Source organism: Colobus angolensis, unplaced genomic scaffold (assembly GCF_000951035.1).
Source record: "Colobus angolensis palliatus isolate OR3802 unplaced genomic scaffold, Cang.pa_1.0 Scaffold214, whole genome shotgun sequence".
NCBI lineage: Eukaryota > Metazoa > Chordata > Mammalia > Primates > Cercopithecidae > Colobus > Colobus angolensis.
In genome coordinates this window covers 254,728-275,679 of record NW_012115311.1, presented here as the reverse complement: position 1 = coordinate 275,679, position 20,952 = coordinate 254,728, and the positions used below count along the sequence as shown (strand labels likewise).

General features: G+C 36.7%; 1 protein-coding gene across 1 annotated transcript in view; it reads right to left on the bottom strand.

The window, feature by feature from the left end:
* Nucleotides 1-20,952, bottom strand: part of VWA8 (von Willebrand factor A domain containing 8) — a 402,889-nt gene that overhangs the window by 350,810 nt on the left and 31,127 nt on the right. Inside the window, exons 3-4 of the mRNA XM_011943037.1 lie at nt 12,170-12,300; nt 7,712-7,822 (exon numbers count right to left, since the gene is read on the bottom strand). Coding sequence (XP_011798427.1) covers nt 7,712-7,822; nt 12,170-12,300 — 242 coding nt within the window. The remainder of the gene's footprint in view (nt 1-7,711; nt 7,823-12,169; nt 12,301-20,952) is intronic.

Below are 20,952 nucleotides of genomic sequence, written 5' to 3'. Positions count from 1 at the left end.
TCCTCAAGTGTTAGAATTACAGGCATGAGCCACTGCACTCAACTCGTCATATTTTTGTAGGGAAGTAGCATGATATGGTAAAAGAACCTGAGCGTTGTAATTGGACAGAGTCTGGTTCAAATTTTACCTCTGCTATTTATCAGTTGTACAACCATCACCTTCTAAGCCCCTGTTACTTAATCTGTAAGATGGAAGAGTCACCTTCCTCCTAAGGATGTTCTGAGAATTAAATGCAATAATACGAAGCACCTAGCACAACATAGGTCTCCCAATAAAAGTTTCCTTTTCATCTCTCTTTTTTTTTTCAAAGCGAATTACATGCATCTGTCAAACAGTTAACATTATACAAGTAGGCTGGCTGCAGTGGCTGACGCCCGTAATCCCAGCACATCGGGAGGCTGAGGTAGGCGATCACCTGAGGTCAGTTCAAAACCAGCCTGGCCAACATGGCAAAACCATATCTCCATGAAAAAACACAAAAATTACCCAAACGTGGTGGTGCGCACCTGTAGTCCCAGCTACTCGGGAGGCGGAGATACGAGAATTGCTTATACCTGGGAGGCAGAGGTTGCAGTGAGCCGAGATCATGCCACTGCACTCCAGCCTGGGTGGCAGAACAAGATTTCAAAAAAAAAAAAAAAAAAAGTAGAAAAGAGTTGTTCTGAGTACAACAGCAACATAACAAGGAGCAAAGACTTGAGTTCTAACACAGAGGCCACAGTAAACAGAGAGATCTTCCCCGATTGTCCAAGTGCAAATTAGGATGTATTTCTAAATAATGATGTGGTTATTTGTACTAGTGAAAAGTGAGAAAGAACCTGAATGGTCAATAATATAAAAAGGTAGAAAAAATAGGAATGTTAAATAAATAACAGCATACCTATCTGATGAAATATTGTACGGATACTAAAAATCATATCTCTGAGGAATATCTAATGTCACAAGGAGACGCATCTGATAAAATGCCAGGTTTTAAAAAAACACTATAAACTTTATATACATGGTATACCATTTTTGTAAAAATTATACATTATACATTATAAACAGATATGCACATAGACAGAAAGAAATACAGAAAATATCCATACTGCCGGTCTTGAAGAGGAATACAGCAAGTAATTTTTCAATTCTTTCCTATGCTTTTTAGCATTTACTCTATTATGCTATCCTTCTTTACTGTTTGGTTTCGCCAACTAAAACATAAGCTCTATAACAACAGAGATTTTTGGGTTTTTTTTTTTGTTCACTGCATCTGGACAGTGCCTTGCACATATCAATCATTCAAGACATATTTGTTAATAAATACAAACACATATATGCATTTATATCTATCAAATGAGCATTTATGACTTGCATAATCAGAAAAAATAAATTTTGCTTTGAAAACAATACAAATTCCCTATTACATATTATTATTAACCTAATTCTAGCCTTCACAGGTAGCAGTTCAGTTTAACCTCTTGCTTTATCATCAATCATCCTTATCCTGTGTGAGAATTAGTGAAGAGCTCAATGGCCATGACCAACAACTCAGGATTTGGGAGCTTCCAGCTGATACGTCAATTCGTAATAACTTGGATATCAGTCATACGTGCATACAATGTGAACGATACTGAAAATCCCAGACTTTCTCCCAATACCCACCAGAGAGCCACAGGTATTTTTTCACCTATATTGGGTCACCTAGGTTACAGGGATCACAGTGAATAAAAATACTGTCCGTCCTTTCAGCCCAAACATCAAATTCAATGGTTAAGAATATTAAATAAGTAAAAAGGAATTTTTAAACAAAATAAATGTAAAGGTCTTTCAGTATAACAAATATATGTCTAGCTGGTAGTCAACTGGCAAGTTCATCTATCTAGAATTCAAATGGAAATTATCCATTGTGACGACTCAAAATAGATGTCAAAAAGGCAAATATCCATAGAAAAGCCACCTGGTGTTTTTATGAATAAATTAAGGCCAGAGTCTATTTATTCTTAATTTAGTTAAAATTGTAATAAGGTTGATTACCCAAAGACGAAATCTACCATCAATACATATGTCACTTATGTTCCAGACAGTTTTTAGGTGTCTGAGATGAGCAAGATAGCTATATTTTAGCAGGGGAGGAGAGACAACAAACATGGGAGCAGGGAAACAGTTAAGTTCAGAGAGTGCTAAGTGCTCTGGAGATTATAACATGTACGATGACAGCTGGTGCAGCATGGTATATTTGGAAAGGGGGTAGGCATGGCCAGTGGCAAATTTTGCTAAGAAATTTATAACCTGAATTACAAGGAGGCAAGAATATAAAGTACAAAGAGAAACTCACACCAAGCAGAGGAAACACCAAGTACAAAAGAAGGCAACTGCAGCTGCAGCCTGTAAGGCAAGGAGTAAAAGGAAAGGTGGTAGACAAACATTCGATCGTACAGAATGACGTAGGTCATATTACAGGGTTTGGATCTTATGCTGGGTGTAATAGGACATTACTGCATGGCTTTAAGCAGCAAGGAACTGATAGGCCCTGATTATGAACAGCACAGTAAGGAACACTAACTGCAAGAAAATAAGATAAAACAAAAATATGAAAATCAGATAAAACCTCAAAAAGTCATCTGAAGCAATTTAAAGAAAGGACTAACATTCCTGCACCTCAATTACAGGCCCCAAAGCTATCAGTGGGATTAGAGCATAGTAAATAACTGATGCTCATCAGAATGAGTAAGATTCACCAACAAAACCTAAGAGTATAAAATGTTGCCATGATAAGACACTGAAAATATTTTATAAACTTTATAAACTGTAAAATATATATCATCTAAAAATATTCTTTTTAGAATGGCCAAAGGACTGTATAATTTCCAAAAGTTTCATCTAAATAATTTACTATAATGGTCCAACAAATAAATCTTTAGATAATCAAATTTAGTTTGCTAAAACAATTCAATTTCTAAAAAGCTAAAGTGTTTAGCCCTCCTTAAGATAATAAACACATTTAAAAATCCATGTTCTCTTCCTTACTATTTGCCAGTTATAAAATGCATTTTAAAAATATATTTTTAAATCCATACTCTACGAAACAAAGCCAGTTCTTTCACCATCATTTAAATATATTCCTACCTCCTCACATCTACTTAGGCCATTGTTTCAACTTCTAATCCCTTTACTCAGCTCCTCACTATTCCAACTCAAATCCCATCCCTCACTCTTATCTTCTCTGAGTATGGAAAATCAGGCAAATTTTTTAAAGCCTTGTCAGTTGGGGGTGGTGTGGGGTTTACAGCACTCTTATGTGTAACTACCATGGGAGCAGAAATGTAAGCAATCAAAAGTTGTATGCTTTAAAAAAATGCTGAATTTTAAATTTATTATTTGTATTAACTGCAGTATTCCAGATTTACTGTTGAGTAGCCTAAATTTTCACATAAGTTTTAAATGTATTAAAAATTTAGGGATTACGAGACCATATATTTTAGAAAATGAACCCAATATGAAATTTAAAAAATTAAACACCCTTAATCAAATAATTCTATCCACTATTCCAAACTGCTTACAAAGAAATTCAGTGGAAATGATCCTGTGAATTAATATTTACCCTTTCTAAAAGTAAACCAACTGGAAAAAGAAATTAGGACTTTCCTGTTACCTTTCTTACCACGTGAAAAATGCAGATTGTTCATTCTAAAAATAAATATAAGCTTTTGAATATATTTTTATAATATGGATATTATGTGAATCACTAGGTTTGGAATAAATACCATTAAATGGAGAGTCAAAGTCAACACGATAGAAATATAAATCCAGATTCATATTTCAAAAGGCACTTAGTGCTTGCTTCAGCAGCACATATACTAAAATTGGAATGATACAAAGAAGATTAGCATGACCCCTGCTCAAGGATGACACGCAAATTCATAAAGCATTCCATTTTTTTAAGGGACTTCTTCACAAAGAAAACACAAGAGGGGTCTTAAAAATGTTTAAAATGATGAATACAAGAACCTCTTGGCTACAAGAGAGAATTTTCCATTACAAAACTGGAACGTTAGATACAAAATTATTAGTAATGGTTGTTAACCTATTACCATTTATAGGTAATGTACATGAGCACAAACAGCTGTTTTTAAATTAGAATTTAAAATTCCCATTTCCTCACTCTTTCCACCTTTTCTTTTAATACGTATTTTATTACTATTATTATACTTTTAAGTTCTAGGGTACATGTGCACAGTGTACAGGTTTGTTACATATGTATACATGTGCCATATTGGTGTACTGCACACATTAACTCTTCATTTACATTAGGTATATCTCCTAATGCTATCCCTCCCCACTCCCCCCCATCCCGCGACAGGCCCCAGTGTGTGATGTTCCCCACCCTGTGCCCAAGTGTTCTCATTGTTCAATTCCCACCTATGGGTGAGAACATGCGGTGTTTGGTTTTCTATCCTTGCAACAGTTTGCTCAGAATGATGGTTTCTAGCTTCATCCATGTCCCTACAAAGGACACGAACTCTTCCTTTTTTATGAAGGCATAGTATTCCATGGTGTATATGTGCCACCTTTCTCAATCCAGTCTATCATTGATGGACATTTGGGTTGGTTCCAAGTCTTTGCTATTGTGAATAGTGCTGCAATAAATATACCTGTGCATGTGTCTTTATAGCAGCATGATTTATAATCCTTTGGGTATATGCCCAGTAATGGGATGGCTGGGTCAAAAAGTATTTCTAGTTCTAGATCCTTGAAGAATCACCACACTGTCTTCCACAATGGTTGAACTAGTTTACAGTCCCACCAACACTGTAAAAGTGTTCCTATTTCTCCACATCCTCTCCAGCACCTGTTGTTTCCTGACTTTTTAATGATCACCATTCTAACTGCTGTGAGATGGTATCTCATTGTGGTTTTGATTTGCATTTCTCTGATGGCCAGTGATGATGAGCATTTTTTTGTGTGTCTGTTGGCTGCATAAATGTCTTCTTTTGAGAAGTGTCTGTTCATATCCTTCGCTCAGTTTTTGATGGGGTTGTTTGATTTTTTTCTTGTAAATTTGTTTAAGTTCTTTGTAGATTCTGGATATTAGCCCTTTGTCAGATGGGTAGATTGTAAAAATTTTCCCCCATTCTGTAGGTTGCCTGTTCACTCTGATGGTAGTTTCTTTTGCTGTGCAGACACTCTTTAGTTTAATTAGATCCAATTTATCAATTTTGGCTTCTGTTGCCATTGCTTTTGGTGTTTTAGTCATGAAGTCCTTGCCCATGCTTATGTCCTGAATGGTGTTGCCTAGGTTTTCTTCTAGAGTTTTCATGGTTTTAGGTCTAACATTTAAGTCTTTAATCCATCTTGAATTAATTTTTGTATAAGGTGTAAGGAAGGGATCCAGTTTCAGCTTTCTACATATGGCTAGCCAGTTTTCCCAGCAACATTTATAAAATAGGGAATCCTTTGTCCATTTCTTGTTTTTGTCAGATTTGTCAAAGATCAGATGGTTGTAGATGTCTGGTATTATTTCCGAGGGCTCTATTTGCACAAACAGTTCTTTAAAAATTCCCTGGTAAAATTATACTATAGAATTATATCTGATAATTCTATTCTTTGTTTTAAAATTTGACTATAAATTAAAATTTTTACTTTACATTTTAATATAATAACTTTGAATCTAAAAGACAAACACAAAAATGGCTATCTACACTATCTATACTACTGTGTAATAAAGAAACTAAATCATCTTCCCTCCCCAACCTTTTAATCTGGAACCATTCCTTGCCTGTTTTGACTTTTAGGACATTGAACATTTTTTAGGAGTCCAAGTCGTTGTCTTACAGAATATCACACATTCTAGATGAGTCTGATTACTAATGTTAAATGTTTTTAGTAAGGGTACTACATTGGTAATGCTGTAGTACTCTTAGTAAACCTGTTGTAGTACTCTTACCCTGCAGAGGTAAACCCTCATTGAATCACATCAGCATTCACATCATGTAAGCTCCTCCCACTATTGATAATTATGTTGTATGAGTTGGTTAATGGAGCAAATGCCAGATCTCATCATTATAAAGGTACATTATTTTCTCTCATTTGTAATCAGAAGTAATCTATGAAGTGAACCTTTGGCATTATGTAAACAAAATGGGTTCCTTTAAAATTTGTTTATGTGCTTTGTCTGAGAAGGATTACTTTTTAATCATGGGAAATCTGAACTTCTCAGACATTCCCACTAGACGATGCTAAAGTTTTTTGAAGGCCATCATTTAAGGTAGTGTCTGCCAAATCTCTCCATTTTAAGTGCATTTTTTTCTGTTATAATTAATAAGCAACACGAGGCCATGTGAATATCCTGTTCCTCAAAAACTTTCCACTCAGTGTTTTTTCACAATTACAGTCTTTTAATTATAACGAAATTGTGTGCCCACGCTAAAGCTTCAAATTTAAAGAACTACAAAAGTCTCTTCCTTATCCTACTCCAGACTCCAGCTCACACTTTTGTAACATACTTTATGTACACTCTGTTAACCACTCCTTGTGCATCCTTCTGGAAGTTTTCAATGTATAAACAAACATATATGCATTGCTTGTCTTCTTTTTACCACAAATGGGATCACAGTACATATATTGTCTTCTAACTTTATTTTTTTTCACTTAATATATCCTGCACGTCTTTCCTATCAGTAGCTACACATTTATCTCATTCTTTTTAATAACTAAAGAGTATCCTACTTACCATTATTAATCTCTTTAAGTGTACATCACTCTGTTCATTCACAGTTTTATACAATTTCCAACAATGTTACATTAAACATCCTTGTACATATAACTGTTCATGTTTTATGTGAATACACTTGAGTAAAAGTTCTAGAAACATAACTGCTGGGTCCAAATGCATGTGTAATTTCTTTTCTTTTGATAAATACTGCCAAACTTTCTTTTTAAATTGCATTAATTTCTGCTGCCATCAACAGCAATGCTGTTTCCTCATCTCTTCTTCCTCATCAACACTGACATTAGCAAATTCTTTAATCTTTGCCATTCTGAGAGGTAAAAGAAAAATAGCAGCTCACAGTCTTTTAATTTTTATTTTTGTAAATAAGAAAGTCAACCATCTTTTCATGAAATTATTGAATATTTGAAATACTTTATGAATTGCTTATTTATAGGCTCTATCCTTTTTCTATTAAATATTCCTAAGAACAATATTTTAAACCATGTATTTGAAGAAGTGTAAAACAAGTTTCATTATAATATTCATAAAACATTCTGTTAGTTGGTAATTTCTACCTAAGACACTCTCCCACCAGAGAAAAATCTATAGTTTCTGTGAGTGTATACTTTCACTACCTTTAATACTCCTTTACTCAAGTGACCTATAGATTGAAAATACTTTCATAAATGTGCTAGAGAATTTCCTATATCAAATCTCCTTAATTCATTTTTTAAGAAATCAAATTTCTATAGGCAAGTAGTAGGAAACAATTTAAAATTATGAAATCAGCATATTGATCTTTAACATTTTAGAACCATTAATTCATCTAGGATTTCTCATTTAGTACGAAACCAAGAAGACATTTCCAAGAACAGTGAAACTAGAAATCTAAATTAAATCTGTCTAGAGAGAGCACAGTACATCTTTTACTGTTATACGAGCTACTCTCTTTCTACTTAGAAAGTCAATCTGTATATACCTGGAGTACACAGTCACGGGCTAGAGTGTGATAAAACTTGCCTGATCAATGTAAAAAGCTGTGCCTGCACGGATCTCTCGTCGCTGTTTGAGATCAGTTTCAGTGGTGTCCCTTGACAGGGCAATGTATTCGACCTCCCGTTTGGTCAGCTCCTGTAGAGAAGAGAATGAAATTATTCCAAAAATAAAATCAAATTTCCAGCATATGATTTGGAACAAGTTATCTGACAATGCCACTGCCCTTGAGAAGTGCATTTTTAAACCTAATTCTGGATTGAAACTTGTTGAGTCTAAGCTTTGAGAAAAAATAAATAAATTGAACGTTAATCAAAATATCTACATATTCTCCTCAGAGCTCTTCTTCTATGGCACTCGATCCTACTACTTAAGCAATAATAATCAAAATTCAATTTTACAAACCTTAATTTTTCCTGTAGAATTATTTCCAAATATAATGAGCAATAATTTGACAGTATTACTATTTTGTTTGCCCACAAACTATAGCCATTTCTATAAGTAATGTTCATCTTTTTTAAAGGGGTGATATAGATTAATTTATTTCATGGATCAATGTTTGCCAAGTGTATACAGTATGTCAGGTACTTTACCAAATGTGAAAACAAGGTAAAAATACCAATAATCAGCCAGGCATGGTGGCTCACACCTGTAATCCCAGCACTTTGGGAGGCCGAAGTGGGCGGATCACTTGAGGTCAGAAGTTCGAGACCAGCCTGGCCAACATGGTGAAACCCTGTCTCTACTAAAAATACAAAAATTAGCCAGGTATGGTGGTGCATGCCTGTAGTCCCCGCTACTCGAGAGGCTGAGGCAGGAGAATTGCTTGAAGCCAGGAGGTGGAGGTTGAGGTTGCAGTAAGCCGAGATCACACCACTGTACTCCAGTCTGGGCAACAAAGCAAGACTCAATGTCAAGAAAAAAACAAAAACAAAAACAAATAATCAGGTAAACAGAAGGTAAACACACATGCATAGTCGTAAGAGAAGTAAAACAAGGATTTAAAAAAAGGAGAGGAAGGTGAAGAAAAAGGAGGAGGAAAAGGAAGGAGGAGAAGGAGCAGGAGGAGGAGAAAAAAATAAAAAAAAAATGAGATTTGAAGGGGAAACTATGCAGAATTCTTCTGTTTCAAGGTAATTTATCCATCCTTAGAAGTCTTTTGCCCTATAATCATGTACAAAAAGTTTTTAACGTTATCTTTGGTTTTACAATGTTGAAGTAAAAACAATGACATTCTCTAATCAAATAAGGCACACAGTAAGTTTTTACTAAACATAGGGAACAAACTGATTTACTGAAGCCTAACAGAAAATGGGAATGAACATGCCATTAATGGCAAAAAGGGATACTGCCATACAAGGGGATTTTTTTCTCCATCCTATCTCCATATGCTACTGATAAAAACATATTGTTGTAATTTACGTCTTCTTTAACGTGCTTGTCCCCATGTTACATAACTTTATGTATGTAAAGGAGGAAAAAAAATATTTTTTCTTTTTTTTTTTTTTTTGAGACAGTCTTACTCTGTCACCCAGACTGTTGTGCAGTGGTGTGATCTCAGCTCACTGCAACCTCTGCTTCCCAGGTTCAAGCAATTCTCGTGCCTCAGCCTCCAGAGTGGCTGGGACTACAGGCATGTGCCATCATGCCTGGCTAATTTTTGTATTGTTTAGTACAGACGGGATTTCACCATGTTGGCCAGACTGATCTCGAACATCTGACCTCAAGTGGTCTGCCCACCTCGGCCTCCGGAAGTGTTGGGATCACAGGCATGAGCCACTGCACCTAGCCTAAAAGGAGGAAACATTTTTAAATGGAGGAAATGCAGAGCAGTGGCAAAGACGTGGTGATACCAAAGGATGTTTCCCTAAAAACAAATGAATTGGCTGAGAGAGCACAATTTTAGAGTAGAGTAGCAATGTCTCTTGTTGGCAGGTATTTACTTCTTGCTTCTGGAACACATCACTAGTACCTTTATGTCTGCTTCATGACTGACTGGATGTGATCTCCCTCAAAGAAAAACCCTTTCATTTACAATAGGCTTCCACTGGTTGACAAAGTTACATATGTCTCTTACTGTTAAATTGCACAGAGTTACACCCTGAACTGCTACATGATCATTATCCTCAGCTTCCTTTGCTCTTCATCAGCCATGACAGCACCAAAGTCTCCTCAAGTGCTGATTCACAAAAGAGGCACGAGTACATTCACAAACAGCCCCAGGAGCAGCAGATGGAGGAGGGAGGAGTGGTATGATTTTTTCGAACAAACTACCAAAGTCCTTTTATATGAGTTAAGTATAAAATAAACACAACCATGAAATTATTCCTATTCATTTTCTCATGGTTTAACATGCTTGTCCCAAATTCTCTGCCTTTAAAGATCTCATCCACTCTGGCTATCACTATACATAGGCTGTTAGGGGCAACAGTACTCACTGCAGTGTGCAAGGTGGCATAGGCTAGTATTAAGTTTTCTTATGTGTAGCCACAGCTTAAGGTTGCCTCAGCTCCATTCCACAATTTAAAGTGAGAGTGTTACTGGTTTCTTTTTTAAAGACACAGGTTTCACACTAACAAACCTATGCTGCATTTTTTAACCAACCAGACTTCTCATAATCTCTTAGTTCCTCTCATTTCACATTCTCAGTAAGCTCAAAGCCTTGCCAAAAACAAAATCTCAGTGAGATATTGTGGTCTTTGAAATAAGCAAGGTAGCAAGTGCACATCTTAAAATGAAAAAGGCTTGGCTGGGCACGGTGACTGTAATCCCAGCACTCTGGGAGGCAGAGGCAGGCAGATCATGAGGTCAGGAGTTGGAGACCAGCCTGCCCAAAATGGTAAAACCCATTTCTACTAAAAACACGAAAAATTAACCAGGTGTGGTGGCACACGCCAGTAGTCCCAGCTACTTGGGAAGCTGAGGCAGGAGAATCACTTGAACCCAGGAGGGAAAGGTTGCAGTGAGCCAAGATCAAGCCACTGCACTGCAGCCTAGGGGACAGAGCGAAACCCCAGCTCAAAAAAAAAAAAAAAAAAGGCTCTAGATCTGTAATTCTCAGTACCTGACTCAGCATTCTTAGATAAGACACTTTTATCTTATATATTAATAAAGTGAGGATGGCTCTACAGTGGCACATTTTACCTCACAAACTAGTTCTAGGGATAAATAAAAGATAAGAAAGCAATGAGCGAGTGCAAGTTAGGCTCTGATTTATTCATGTATTTATTATTTCTGCCCCACACGATTTTTGAAGTACCAAAGAAGATTCACCACTGAAATAAAAGAGTGTACAAGGTAGATTTCAGTAGCATAGAAATCAATCATTTCATAGCAAATAATACAAGGAACTTAAGTTTAAGTAAGGTTCTTCTCTTCATCCTAAAAAATGTCTTCAGAACACAGCTTCGTCTGGTGGCATTCTTCCATTAATCATTAGGGTAATGCCTACTAATACTGACAAAATAGTGGAAAACACTTGTAAATTTTCTTTTTTTGTTGTTTGTTTGTTTTTTGTTTGTTTGTTTGTTTTTTGAGATGGAGTCTCACTCTGTCGCCCAGGCTGAAGTGCAGTGGCACGATCTTGGCTCACTGCAATGTCCACCTCCCAACTTCAAGTAATTCTCCTGCCTCAGCCTCCTGAGTAGCTGGAATTACAGGCACCCAGCACCATGCCCTGCTAATTTTTATATTTTTAGTAGAGCCGAGGTTTCACGATGTTGGCCAGGCTGGTCTCAAACTCCTGACCTCAGGTGATCCACCCACCTCGGCCTCCCAAAGTGCTGGGATTACAGGTATGAACCACTGTGCCTGGCCACAATTTGCAAATTTTCTTATTTGGGTTGAGATTTCAGCTTCAATTCACTTAACAACAGTTCTCAAAGAACTGTAAATGTTTAAGAGGACAACATGTCAGAAAGGGGAAACATGGGATTTCAACTTTAGCTCTGTTATTTACCAGCTGGATAAAGCTTGAGTGAGTTATTTAGCCTCTGTGAACTTGTTTTCTCATCTATTTAAAGAAAACACAAAGAGATATGTAACACAGAAGAGATACTCTACAGACCTTAGGCTTCCTTTAAAGACTGCATAACTTCCAAAAGTCAAGGGAATTGTCTGGCGTTTTAAAATGTGAGCCTGAGATAAGGGAATGTTCACTAAACAGTATAATACCAACTTTTGTTTTGTTAACTTCAGACTTGCTGATTCTATCTGCTACTCATTGCCTGAATTTATATCTCTTTTCTACTGGAAGTGGGGGACTTTCTAGTCACAGTAAAAATTTGCTAAAGCTATGAAAGGTAAATATACATTTGACTCCCAAATAACTTATGCCAAACACTTTATAAACAAATAACTCTTTGATGTCAGCATTTGTTTCAAATAATGACTAATTCTGATATTTCTTATAAATTCTTAATCTTATTTTATTTCATAGCTTACAAAGTTAAGACCCTTAGAAATTGACAAGAATTAACTGCTCACCAAGTACTGCATAGCAATAGAGCGTCGAAGAGGCCCAGGAGGTCCTATTAGAAAGACATCTTGCCCCAAAAGATCCTTCTGCATTATCCATCTTAGATGCTGAACTACAGATTGAGCCAGGGAGTCTGAAACTATAAAGAAAAAAGAGAAAATGAAGTGCAAATTTAAGTATTACTTATAATATAAATCTCCAAGTAATGTGGACATATTTATATATATATAAATGTATATAAAATATACGTTTATCTGTGTATGTGTTTATAAACATACATATATAAATATATATAAACATATACATATGTTTATCTGGACAAACATATAGACACCTGGTGAATTTTCACATAGTTTACAATAAAACCATTACTGTCAATGCTAAAACAAGATTAAGTTTATGATCTCACAAAGAACTACATATTCCTTACTTGAAAGCTTTCCATAACACTTGAATAATAACCTATAACTGTTCCTAAAGAAATAAAAGCTATTGTCAAGGATGATTTGAGGAACTGATTTGATTACTTCAATCACAATGTTATAGTCCAATCTTTTTGTTCTAAAAGAGAGATAAGACCAAATCATCCCAGATAGTTAATGATTATTATAGTCTTAGAAAATCTGAGGAAAGCATACTACAACTTAAGTTGGTAATGGGTTGTAAGATCATGGTTAGAAAATTTGATGCAGACTTAAAACTACTTCCTTAGAATTAACTATTTAAGTCTATTTTATACCAAACTCTTTTGTGAATAGAAGACCACCCCATGCAATGCCCTTCCAAGTCTACTATTAAATTACCCCATCAGTGTGCTCATCTTCTAACTAAGCATTTTCTAACATGTTTAAATTAATATAATTAGTTCGTTTTTGCTCATATGTAAATCACCCAGTGAGTCCATTCCTGGGTATAAAAGAAAAACTCATAACCTTATACATCAGGAGACACGTAGAATACTCAGAGCAGAATGGTCCAAAATAAAACTGGAGAGAGGACAATGAATAAATACACAGAATGGAATATTATACGCAACAAAAACAGAATAAAAGACCCCCACTTCCAATGATATGTTTAACACTTAAAGGTGTAATATTGAGTGAAAAAAAGGAATAAATCATGTATAATACAATACCATTTTGATAAATCTCAGTAAACTAGCAAATGAATTCTTTAGAAATAGATACATATGTGACAAAACAGTACTTGAAAAAGCAAAATGGCAAGAGAATGGTAAGTTGATGATAACTGGATACCTGGGTAAAAGCAGTGGCCATGGAATCAAAGAAATTCTCATGTATAGCTTCAAGGATATTGGTAATATTGTAGCTCTTACATTAGATGTGGGTTACAGTGTTTATTATGTTGCATTTTATACAGACAGACACAGACATCTATATTACATAACGTCTTTTGTATGTAGTTGTTGGGGTCTGCGTGTTTCCTAAACAAAGGAATGAACACACAAGACAACACAAGACAAGACAAACATGGTGGCCACTTCAAATGGTGGGCTCTGCTTTATTTTATACAGTCGTTTGTGGAATGTTGCCAAGTCAAAAGACACATTGTTGTTTTTCTGACCTTTCCCTGACTTTCTGGATTTTCAAGATGTTTACACATAAACAAGCCCCCAGAGTCTGCTGTTAGCAGCTGGCTCCTTTGTCCTCCCTGCTTGCAGGGAAGGAACACCCTGCTTCGTTTGCAAGAGCAGGACTTACCAGGAATGCCCTGCTTCATTTGCAAGAGCAGGATTTATCGGAACGTCTCATTTGCGAGCACGTAGTCCTCTACATGTAGTCAATACTCCATACGTGTTAAACTTTGTTTTATCACCCACTGAGGTCACAGATTAGTTCCAAGATCCAACTAAGAAAGCCTAGGACTAAATATCTAGTGCTTCTCCTCCTCTGACAGCACAATATTGTTAGGGTAGTCTCTCCTGTACTCCCCTACCCCAAAGAAAGAAAACATTTAATCACTGGAAAAGATAATTTTCTGATTTTCATTATCCTGGTAGGAAGATCAAGGACAGGTTTTGGGCAAATTGTTTGGTTTATCATGTCACTGGGGTCACACTAAAGCATATTATAATCTCCCCAGAACGAATGCCCATATGTCTGAGACTAATTACTCAGTAGAACGGTTTGGTTTCTCTCTTGTTTTTACAAATCCTCTAAGACATGCATCCCTAGTGGGATAAAATCCCTAAGACATGCATCCCTCGTGGGATAAAAGTTGGTTCCTAGAAGGGGGACTTGAAAAAAATGTTTAGATGTTATAATAGTTTGTGGTCCTCGGCCAGGCACCTGTAATCCCAGCACTTTGGGAGGCCGAGGCAGGTGGATCACCTGAGGTCAGGAGTTCAAGACCAGGCTGGCCAACATGAGGAAGCCTGTAGTCTCAGCTACTCAGGAGGCTGAGGCTGAAGAATCACTTGAACCCAGGAAGCGGAGGTTGCAGTGAGCCAAGATCACGCCACTGCACTCCAGCCTGGGCGACAGAGTGAGGCTCCATCTCTAAAAGGGCACAGTACATAAACAGATATATAACATATCTATAGTATTCAAATTTCATGGGGTTAAGAAGGAATAATGATAGGGAGAAAACACCCACAGGAGAGCAATAAAGAAAAACAGATTGAAAAATACTGCTCTAAGACCTATACTTTTGAGCACTCTATTAGGTAGTTTCATGATGCTAGCATGCAACTGGCCTGAGTCTAGAGAGTTAATCTTATCTATAACTATCACATGCCCTTTTATCTATTTTCTTTTCTGCTTGAAGCTTAAATCAATCTTTGTAATATACAGTCTATTATTTCTTGCTTCAAGACAAGTCAGCCTCCTTGCTGCTTAAGGATGAAACAAAATAAGAGTTAAGACGCCTTAACTTCTTTATTAGTAAAACTATACAACGTTCCCCATGCTGCAAATCTATTACCTCTTCCTACTCTGATATCAAACATATAATAAAAAACTTAAATACTTCGGGAAAAAAGTATTTTTTCTTTACATTTTCATAAATCTCAGCTTAATTTGGCCACAGGCATTCTCTATAGTACTCTCACAGTTTTGTGTCACTTTGTATTCAACTTTGGCAATGTGCCTCACCTTCCATTACCTGGACTTGATAATTTAAAATCCAAAATTTGTAAAGTTCTAGAAGGTAAAGCCAAGTTGGTTCCTTTAACTTCCTTCCACCTTTTATTATTTATAACTATTGGTAACTATTTATAATTAGAGAGTCTCAATTTAGTTCTATACTTCCAGTTCGTTTAGAATGTTTTGACCTTGGAACCATATTCATTTTCAAGATTTTTAAAATTTAAGGTAGCAGTTCCTAATCAAATGTGAGGCCTGCCCCTCATAAATTTGCTGTATAATAAAGTGCTGATGTTTAGGAATAACTTCTCTTTTCATTTTTTGAAGCAAACTGGAGCAGAAGTGAAGTTATAGCCCTAATAATAGAGCCATTTATACACCAGAGTACTTTCTTAAATAGAAGAGAAAAGCATGGAGTTATTTAAAGCTAGAGCCCTGGGAATTATGCATAATCTTGTTCATGCTCATGGGAGTGTCTTCCACTTCAGCATGATGCACATGTACTGAGAAACACTGCCCTAAGGCACATCTGACTAGTCTCAGTCCTTCCTTTATTCTTACCACTCAACAGTGGTTCTCAACTGGTGACCATACTGCTACCATTCTAGACCTGCCAGGAGGCATTTGGAAAATGTCTGGGAGTACTCTGAGTTGTTGCAAAGCTTTGGGGAATGAGAAATAATTTGATACACCACTGATATTTTGTGATGGTAAATGCAATGACCAAGACAGTCTCATCCTGCCCAGTATGTCAGTGGCAGCATAGCTGAGAAACACTGTGTAGTCATTATTTTTTCTCAATGCCTCTGTTGCCTGCACACCACTAATGAGTTTGTCACAGTTAAGCCCAGAGAAAGAGTTTCTCTCTATTTCCTTTACCTTCTGAAAGATAAAACTTTTAGGGAGGAAATCAGTAGAGAATAAGTTATACCTTTAGATTAAGCCTGTAGGAGTTGTCAGGATATCTAAGGCTCTCATCATCACATTCCAATTTTACATAAGTTTCTTAATACATATAAGCTACTTCTGAATCCCATGGCTGGCCTTGTAGTCTATGGCATACCTTTACAAAGAACATATATTTTCCCTGCTTTTATTCTCCCCCAATAACAATACTAATAATGGTCATAATTTATTGCATTCCTATCAATTAACAGGTAAACATACAAATGATTTTTCATATAGGATCTCATAACAATTCTAGAAAGCAGCAGACCTATTGTATAAGGACACAGATCCAAGACAGACTGGCTGGGTTCAAATTCCAGCTCTACTATTTACTAGCTATGTAAACTTAATCAAGTTACTTAACCTCTCTGCTCACTTTCATCATCTGTATAATAGATATAATTGTACTTACTTATAAAGTTGTAAAGAGGATTATATTAAGCACTTAGAACACTGTCTAATAATAGTAAATGCTGGGTTTGTTAAATACTCATTACTCCCATTTTACAATAAGAAAATCAAAATTGGAAATGTATTATCATTTGTCTATAGTTGGTAAGTCCATAAACCAAGATTTACACCTAAGTTGTTTAAGTCCAAAACTTGTATTTCAGTCATTATATTCTACAGACCCATCAAAAGCTTTTCAACAGGTGTCCAGCTTCAGGTGCAAGACTTTCCCTATAAGTGTGGACCTCTCAGGGCTACATCAAATTTAGTGGACTTGCTGTTCCGGCCAATAGTTCTACTTCTTTTTGGTGGTATCAATGATATGTTTTATTCCTTTTATTAAAATTTCAAATTTATTTTGTAATGAATATTGTTATCGGAGGATCTACTTCTCAAAGAAAATCCAACTTTCACTTATTCATGTTTTAGTATAGTGTATTTTGTCAAAAAGCATGTCTATATTTAATGTGTCAGGAAATTGCATTAAACTACTGAAAGCAAGCATCATGCAGTGCTATGTGGTATCTGTGGTATACTTTACATTAACGCTTGAAACTAGCTGTATTTTTAGAATGGCCTCAAGAAAACATGAGTCATACTTAAAAGCGTGCCAGAAATAGAAACAAGATTTAAGACTGTACATTACGAACATCTGCAAAACAAAGTGCCAAACTGCCATACATAACCTAATATAAACATAGCAGAGCACACGAGAGAAATCCCCAGCTTCAATGTTTTCAGGCACAAGATGCTACCTTCCAGGAGTCCACATAATAATACACTGATGTCAAAACAATCCCAAAGAGCTTGATCCTATATTCTAAGATTCCTTTTCTATGTAAAGATAAAAACATGTAGTTCATGTTGGCCTAAATCCCGGACTCAATTCCTAACCAATATTTGTTTTCAAAAAATATGTACTATTTTTTGCCTGGCCATATTCAAAGGCTTTAAAGTAATTTTATCACAGTTACCTAAATTATAATTTTCTCCCTTCATGAACTCAAATTTTCATTTAAGTTAAAATTAAAATTCTAGAAAATTAAGCATAGGTCAGATTCTATTATAATAAATCCTTCAAAACTGTTGATGTTTTCGTAGTATCCCAAAAAGCAACATAATATAATGGAGGGGGAAAAAAAAAAGCCTTTGAAGCCAAACAGACCTATAGTGATTTTTTCATCCTGTCTTTTATCCACGTCCTCAGATAAGCATTTTGACTCTTTCGGATCTGTTTCCTTATTTTCTTCTTTAAATTTTTTTATTATACTTTAAGTTCTGAGATACATGTGCCGAACATGCAGATTTGTAGTTTCCTTATTTTCAAAACAAAGATAATAATACTTATTGAGTAATGGTTTGTGAGGATTACAGGTAAAGCACCGTGCCCAGTTCCTAGGCAATGAGAACCAGTTGTGGGAGAATTATTCAAGTCTCATCCTCACCTGCAAACTCCTATCTCTGTTATGTACCCTGGACACCAGGCTGTATAGTGTGGACTTGGTGGATATGAATAGGCTCCTGAGTTTACACTCAAATTACCTGCTGGGCCTAGAGCCAAATCTGAAGAAATAAGGGAGAAAGGAACCCAGTGCTTATCACATCCTCACTGGTAAAGCCTATGTTAGAGTACTTTCACTTGACATTTCATTCCCATTTCATCACCCACAAAACAGCTCAGAGAGAATCTACACCTAGGCCCATAACACTCCTCTGAATTTGATTTTTCTACCACATCACAACGCAAGATTTCAAAAGAAGCGTGACTAACCTCCTCAATACAACTACGTGCTCATCTGCTGAACTTTCCCCTATTTACCATGTAACATTCTGTAGTTAGATATAATGGACATGAAGGGTAAAAACATTTAGCCCCAAAGTCCTCATTATTTACAACACGAACTAACTGAACTAAAAAATTAATTTATTCACACAGCTATATTTATTAAGGATCTACTATACGCTCAGTACCAAGAATACAAAGATGAATAAAATAAGGTTCTTTGAGACTTCAAAAGAAATAACACATATATAAAACATCAGCTTATACAGCTTATATAAAGTCAATCATTTATAAAGTGGGTTGATGTTTCTATGATACAATACAGCTGTTATCAAAACTAAATAATACTTACAGCATTGGCCAGCACAGTGCTCAGCACAGAGAAGATATTCAGCTTTTCTTAAAATTGGAAAAATTCATCAATATGTATTAAATAATTATACACATCCATATTCAATGACTAAGTGTCATGGTGTTCACTTTTTGTGTAAGAGTACAAAAATAAGAGTAAATTTGCTTGTGTTTGTATAGAAAAATGCAAGACAGATTCCCCTGAAACTAATACTGTGAGATTAACATGAATGAGAATAGGGGTGAATACAAAATTTCTCAATGTATATCTTTTTATATTGTTTTGATTTCTGAACCACAAAAATATATTAGTTCTGTAAAAAAGTTATTTTTTCAAAGTCATGCTTTAGAAAATATTTGACATAAGAAAATGTCCACAATATATTGCTTTATGAAAATGGTCTGTATATATAAAAGTATGGTCTGTAAATTAAAAAAGGTAAGAAAATATTCTGTATATACAAAATAGTATATACAGTACATACTATTGTTTTCTTAAATGATACACATATACATAGTCATTTTTTAAAACATTAGATACATTTTACAACGATTCAAGCCATGCAAAGTGTATTCTCTGACCAAAATTAAATTAAATTAGAAATTAGTAACAGAAAGATCTTTGGAAAATCTTCAAATATTTAGAGACTAAATAGCATAATTCTACATAGCACATGGGATCATTGCTAAAATGGCCGATTAGAAGTTCCTAGCACTCTTCTCCTCCATAAATAAAACCAAGCCCAACAAATGAAAAAACCACATTTCAACCAAAATAAATAAAGGAGAGCCCTGGAGAACTGCAAAGGAGTAGGAGAAATCCTGTACAGCACAGAAACCCAGGACGGCCACAAAGAGAAGAAAAGGAAACTTTGCCTCTGCCAAGGATGATCTCAGCCCCTATTTGGGGATCAGCCTGGACCCAGGAGGTATTTCTCTCTGCAGGAAAAAGGTAAGCAGAAGGCCACTAACAGCTCCCATCACTACTATGGATACCTGTAGTCTTTGCTACTAGAGATTCCTGCAGTCCTCACAGGCTCTGAGCCCAGCTTAGGGAGCTCCCCAGAGTATACATTCTGTGCTACTCCCAGAGAAGAAACTGACACTGTGCCTTACCCCAGTCCCCTGCCTGAGCTGCTACTGTGTTGCAACCAGAGCCACGGCTACTGTGCATCCTGTTCCAGGGATGGGTAGTCATTGCACCCCTCCATCCTGGAGGCTTTGCCATCACTGCAGCACAGCTACCTGGTAGCCCCCAATCCCTGAATTTAGCTAGTGCTATGCTCCAAGTTACCCTGAAGCTGCTCCATCCCCTGCATCCCAGACTTTGGTGTATCCTGCCCTTCAAAGCCTGAGCTGAAGTGATTCTCTCACTGGGGATCCACAGCATCAAACTAATCCCAGACACCACATTAATGCAACACCCTATCCTCCCGGATGGCCCAACCCTCTGGCACACTAGAGCAGCTGTCTTACCCAGTGCCATAGCCGACACTGTACCCTGCCTCTCAGGGAACTAGCACCTCATCCAACCCATGTAGCTGTATATTTTAGGGTCAAGCTGATACAGTATCTTACTTCCAGGTAATCAAAGCCTTGGATGAGCTGTGCCTCTCTCCTACAGGTCAAATGGCCACAGGGCCTTTCCTCCCTAGAACAGGACTAGGAACTCAGAATCTGAGCTGCTGAGAAGCCCCACCTCCCCAGGCAGTAGAGTGACGCTGTACTGCTCCCTGTCCCCTGGGCCACATCTGTGCCTTGCCATTTCTGGGTTCTTGATAGTGCTGCACCTGGCTGCACAGAACCTGGGCTATTGCTGAGTGTCACAGTCCCAGCATCAAGAGTACCTAGTGTGTGACATCTCACCTCCCAGGGCTGACGTTGCCACTGTGTCCTGTTGATTCTAGGTTCCAAATTGCAGCTGTGCCCTATTCTCTGGGGCCTCAACCTTTGGGGTTCCCCTTCTTCCCTGGAGCCATGCCAGTTCTGCACCCTGCCCTCCAGGGTCAGAGCCACAGCTATATCCCTGCCCCCTGGGTGCAAGCTGTTAGAAAGTGGTTCAGGGTCAAGAGCAAACACATTCAAAAGCTAGCAGAAGGCAAGAAATAACTAAGATCAGAGCAGAACTGAAGGAGATAGAGACACAAAAAACCCT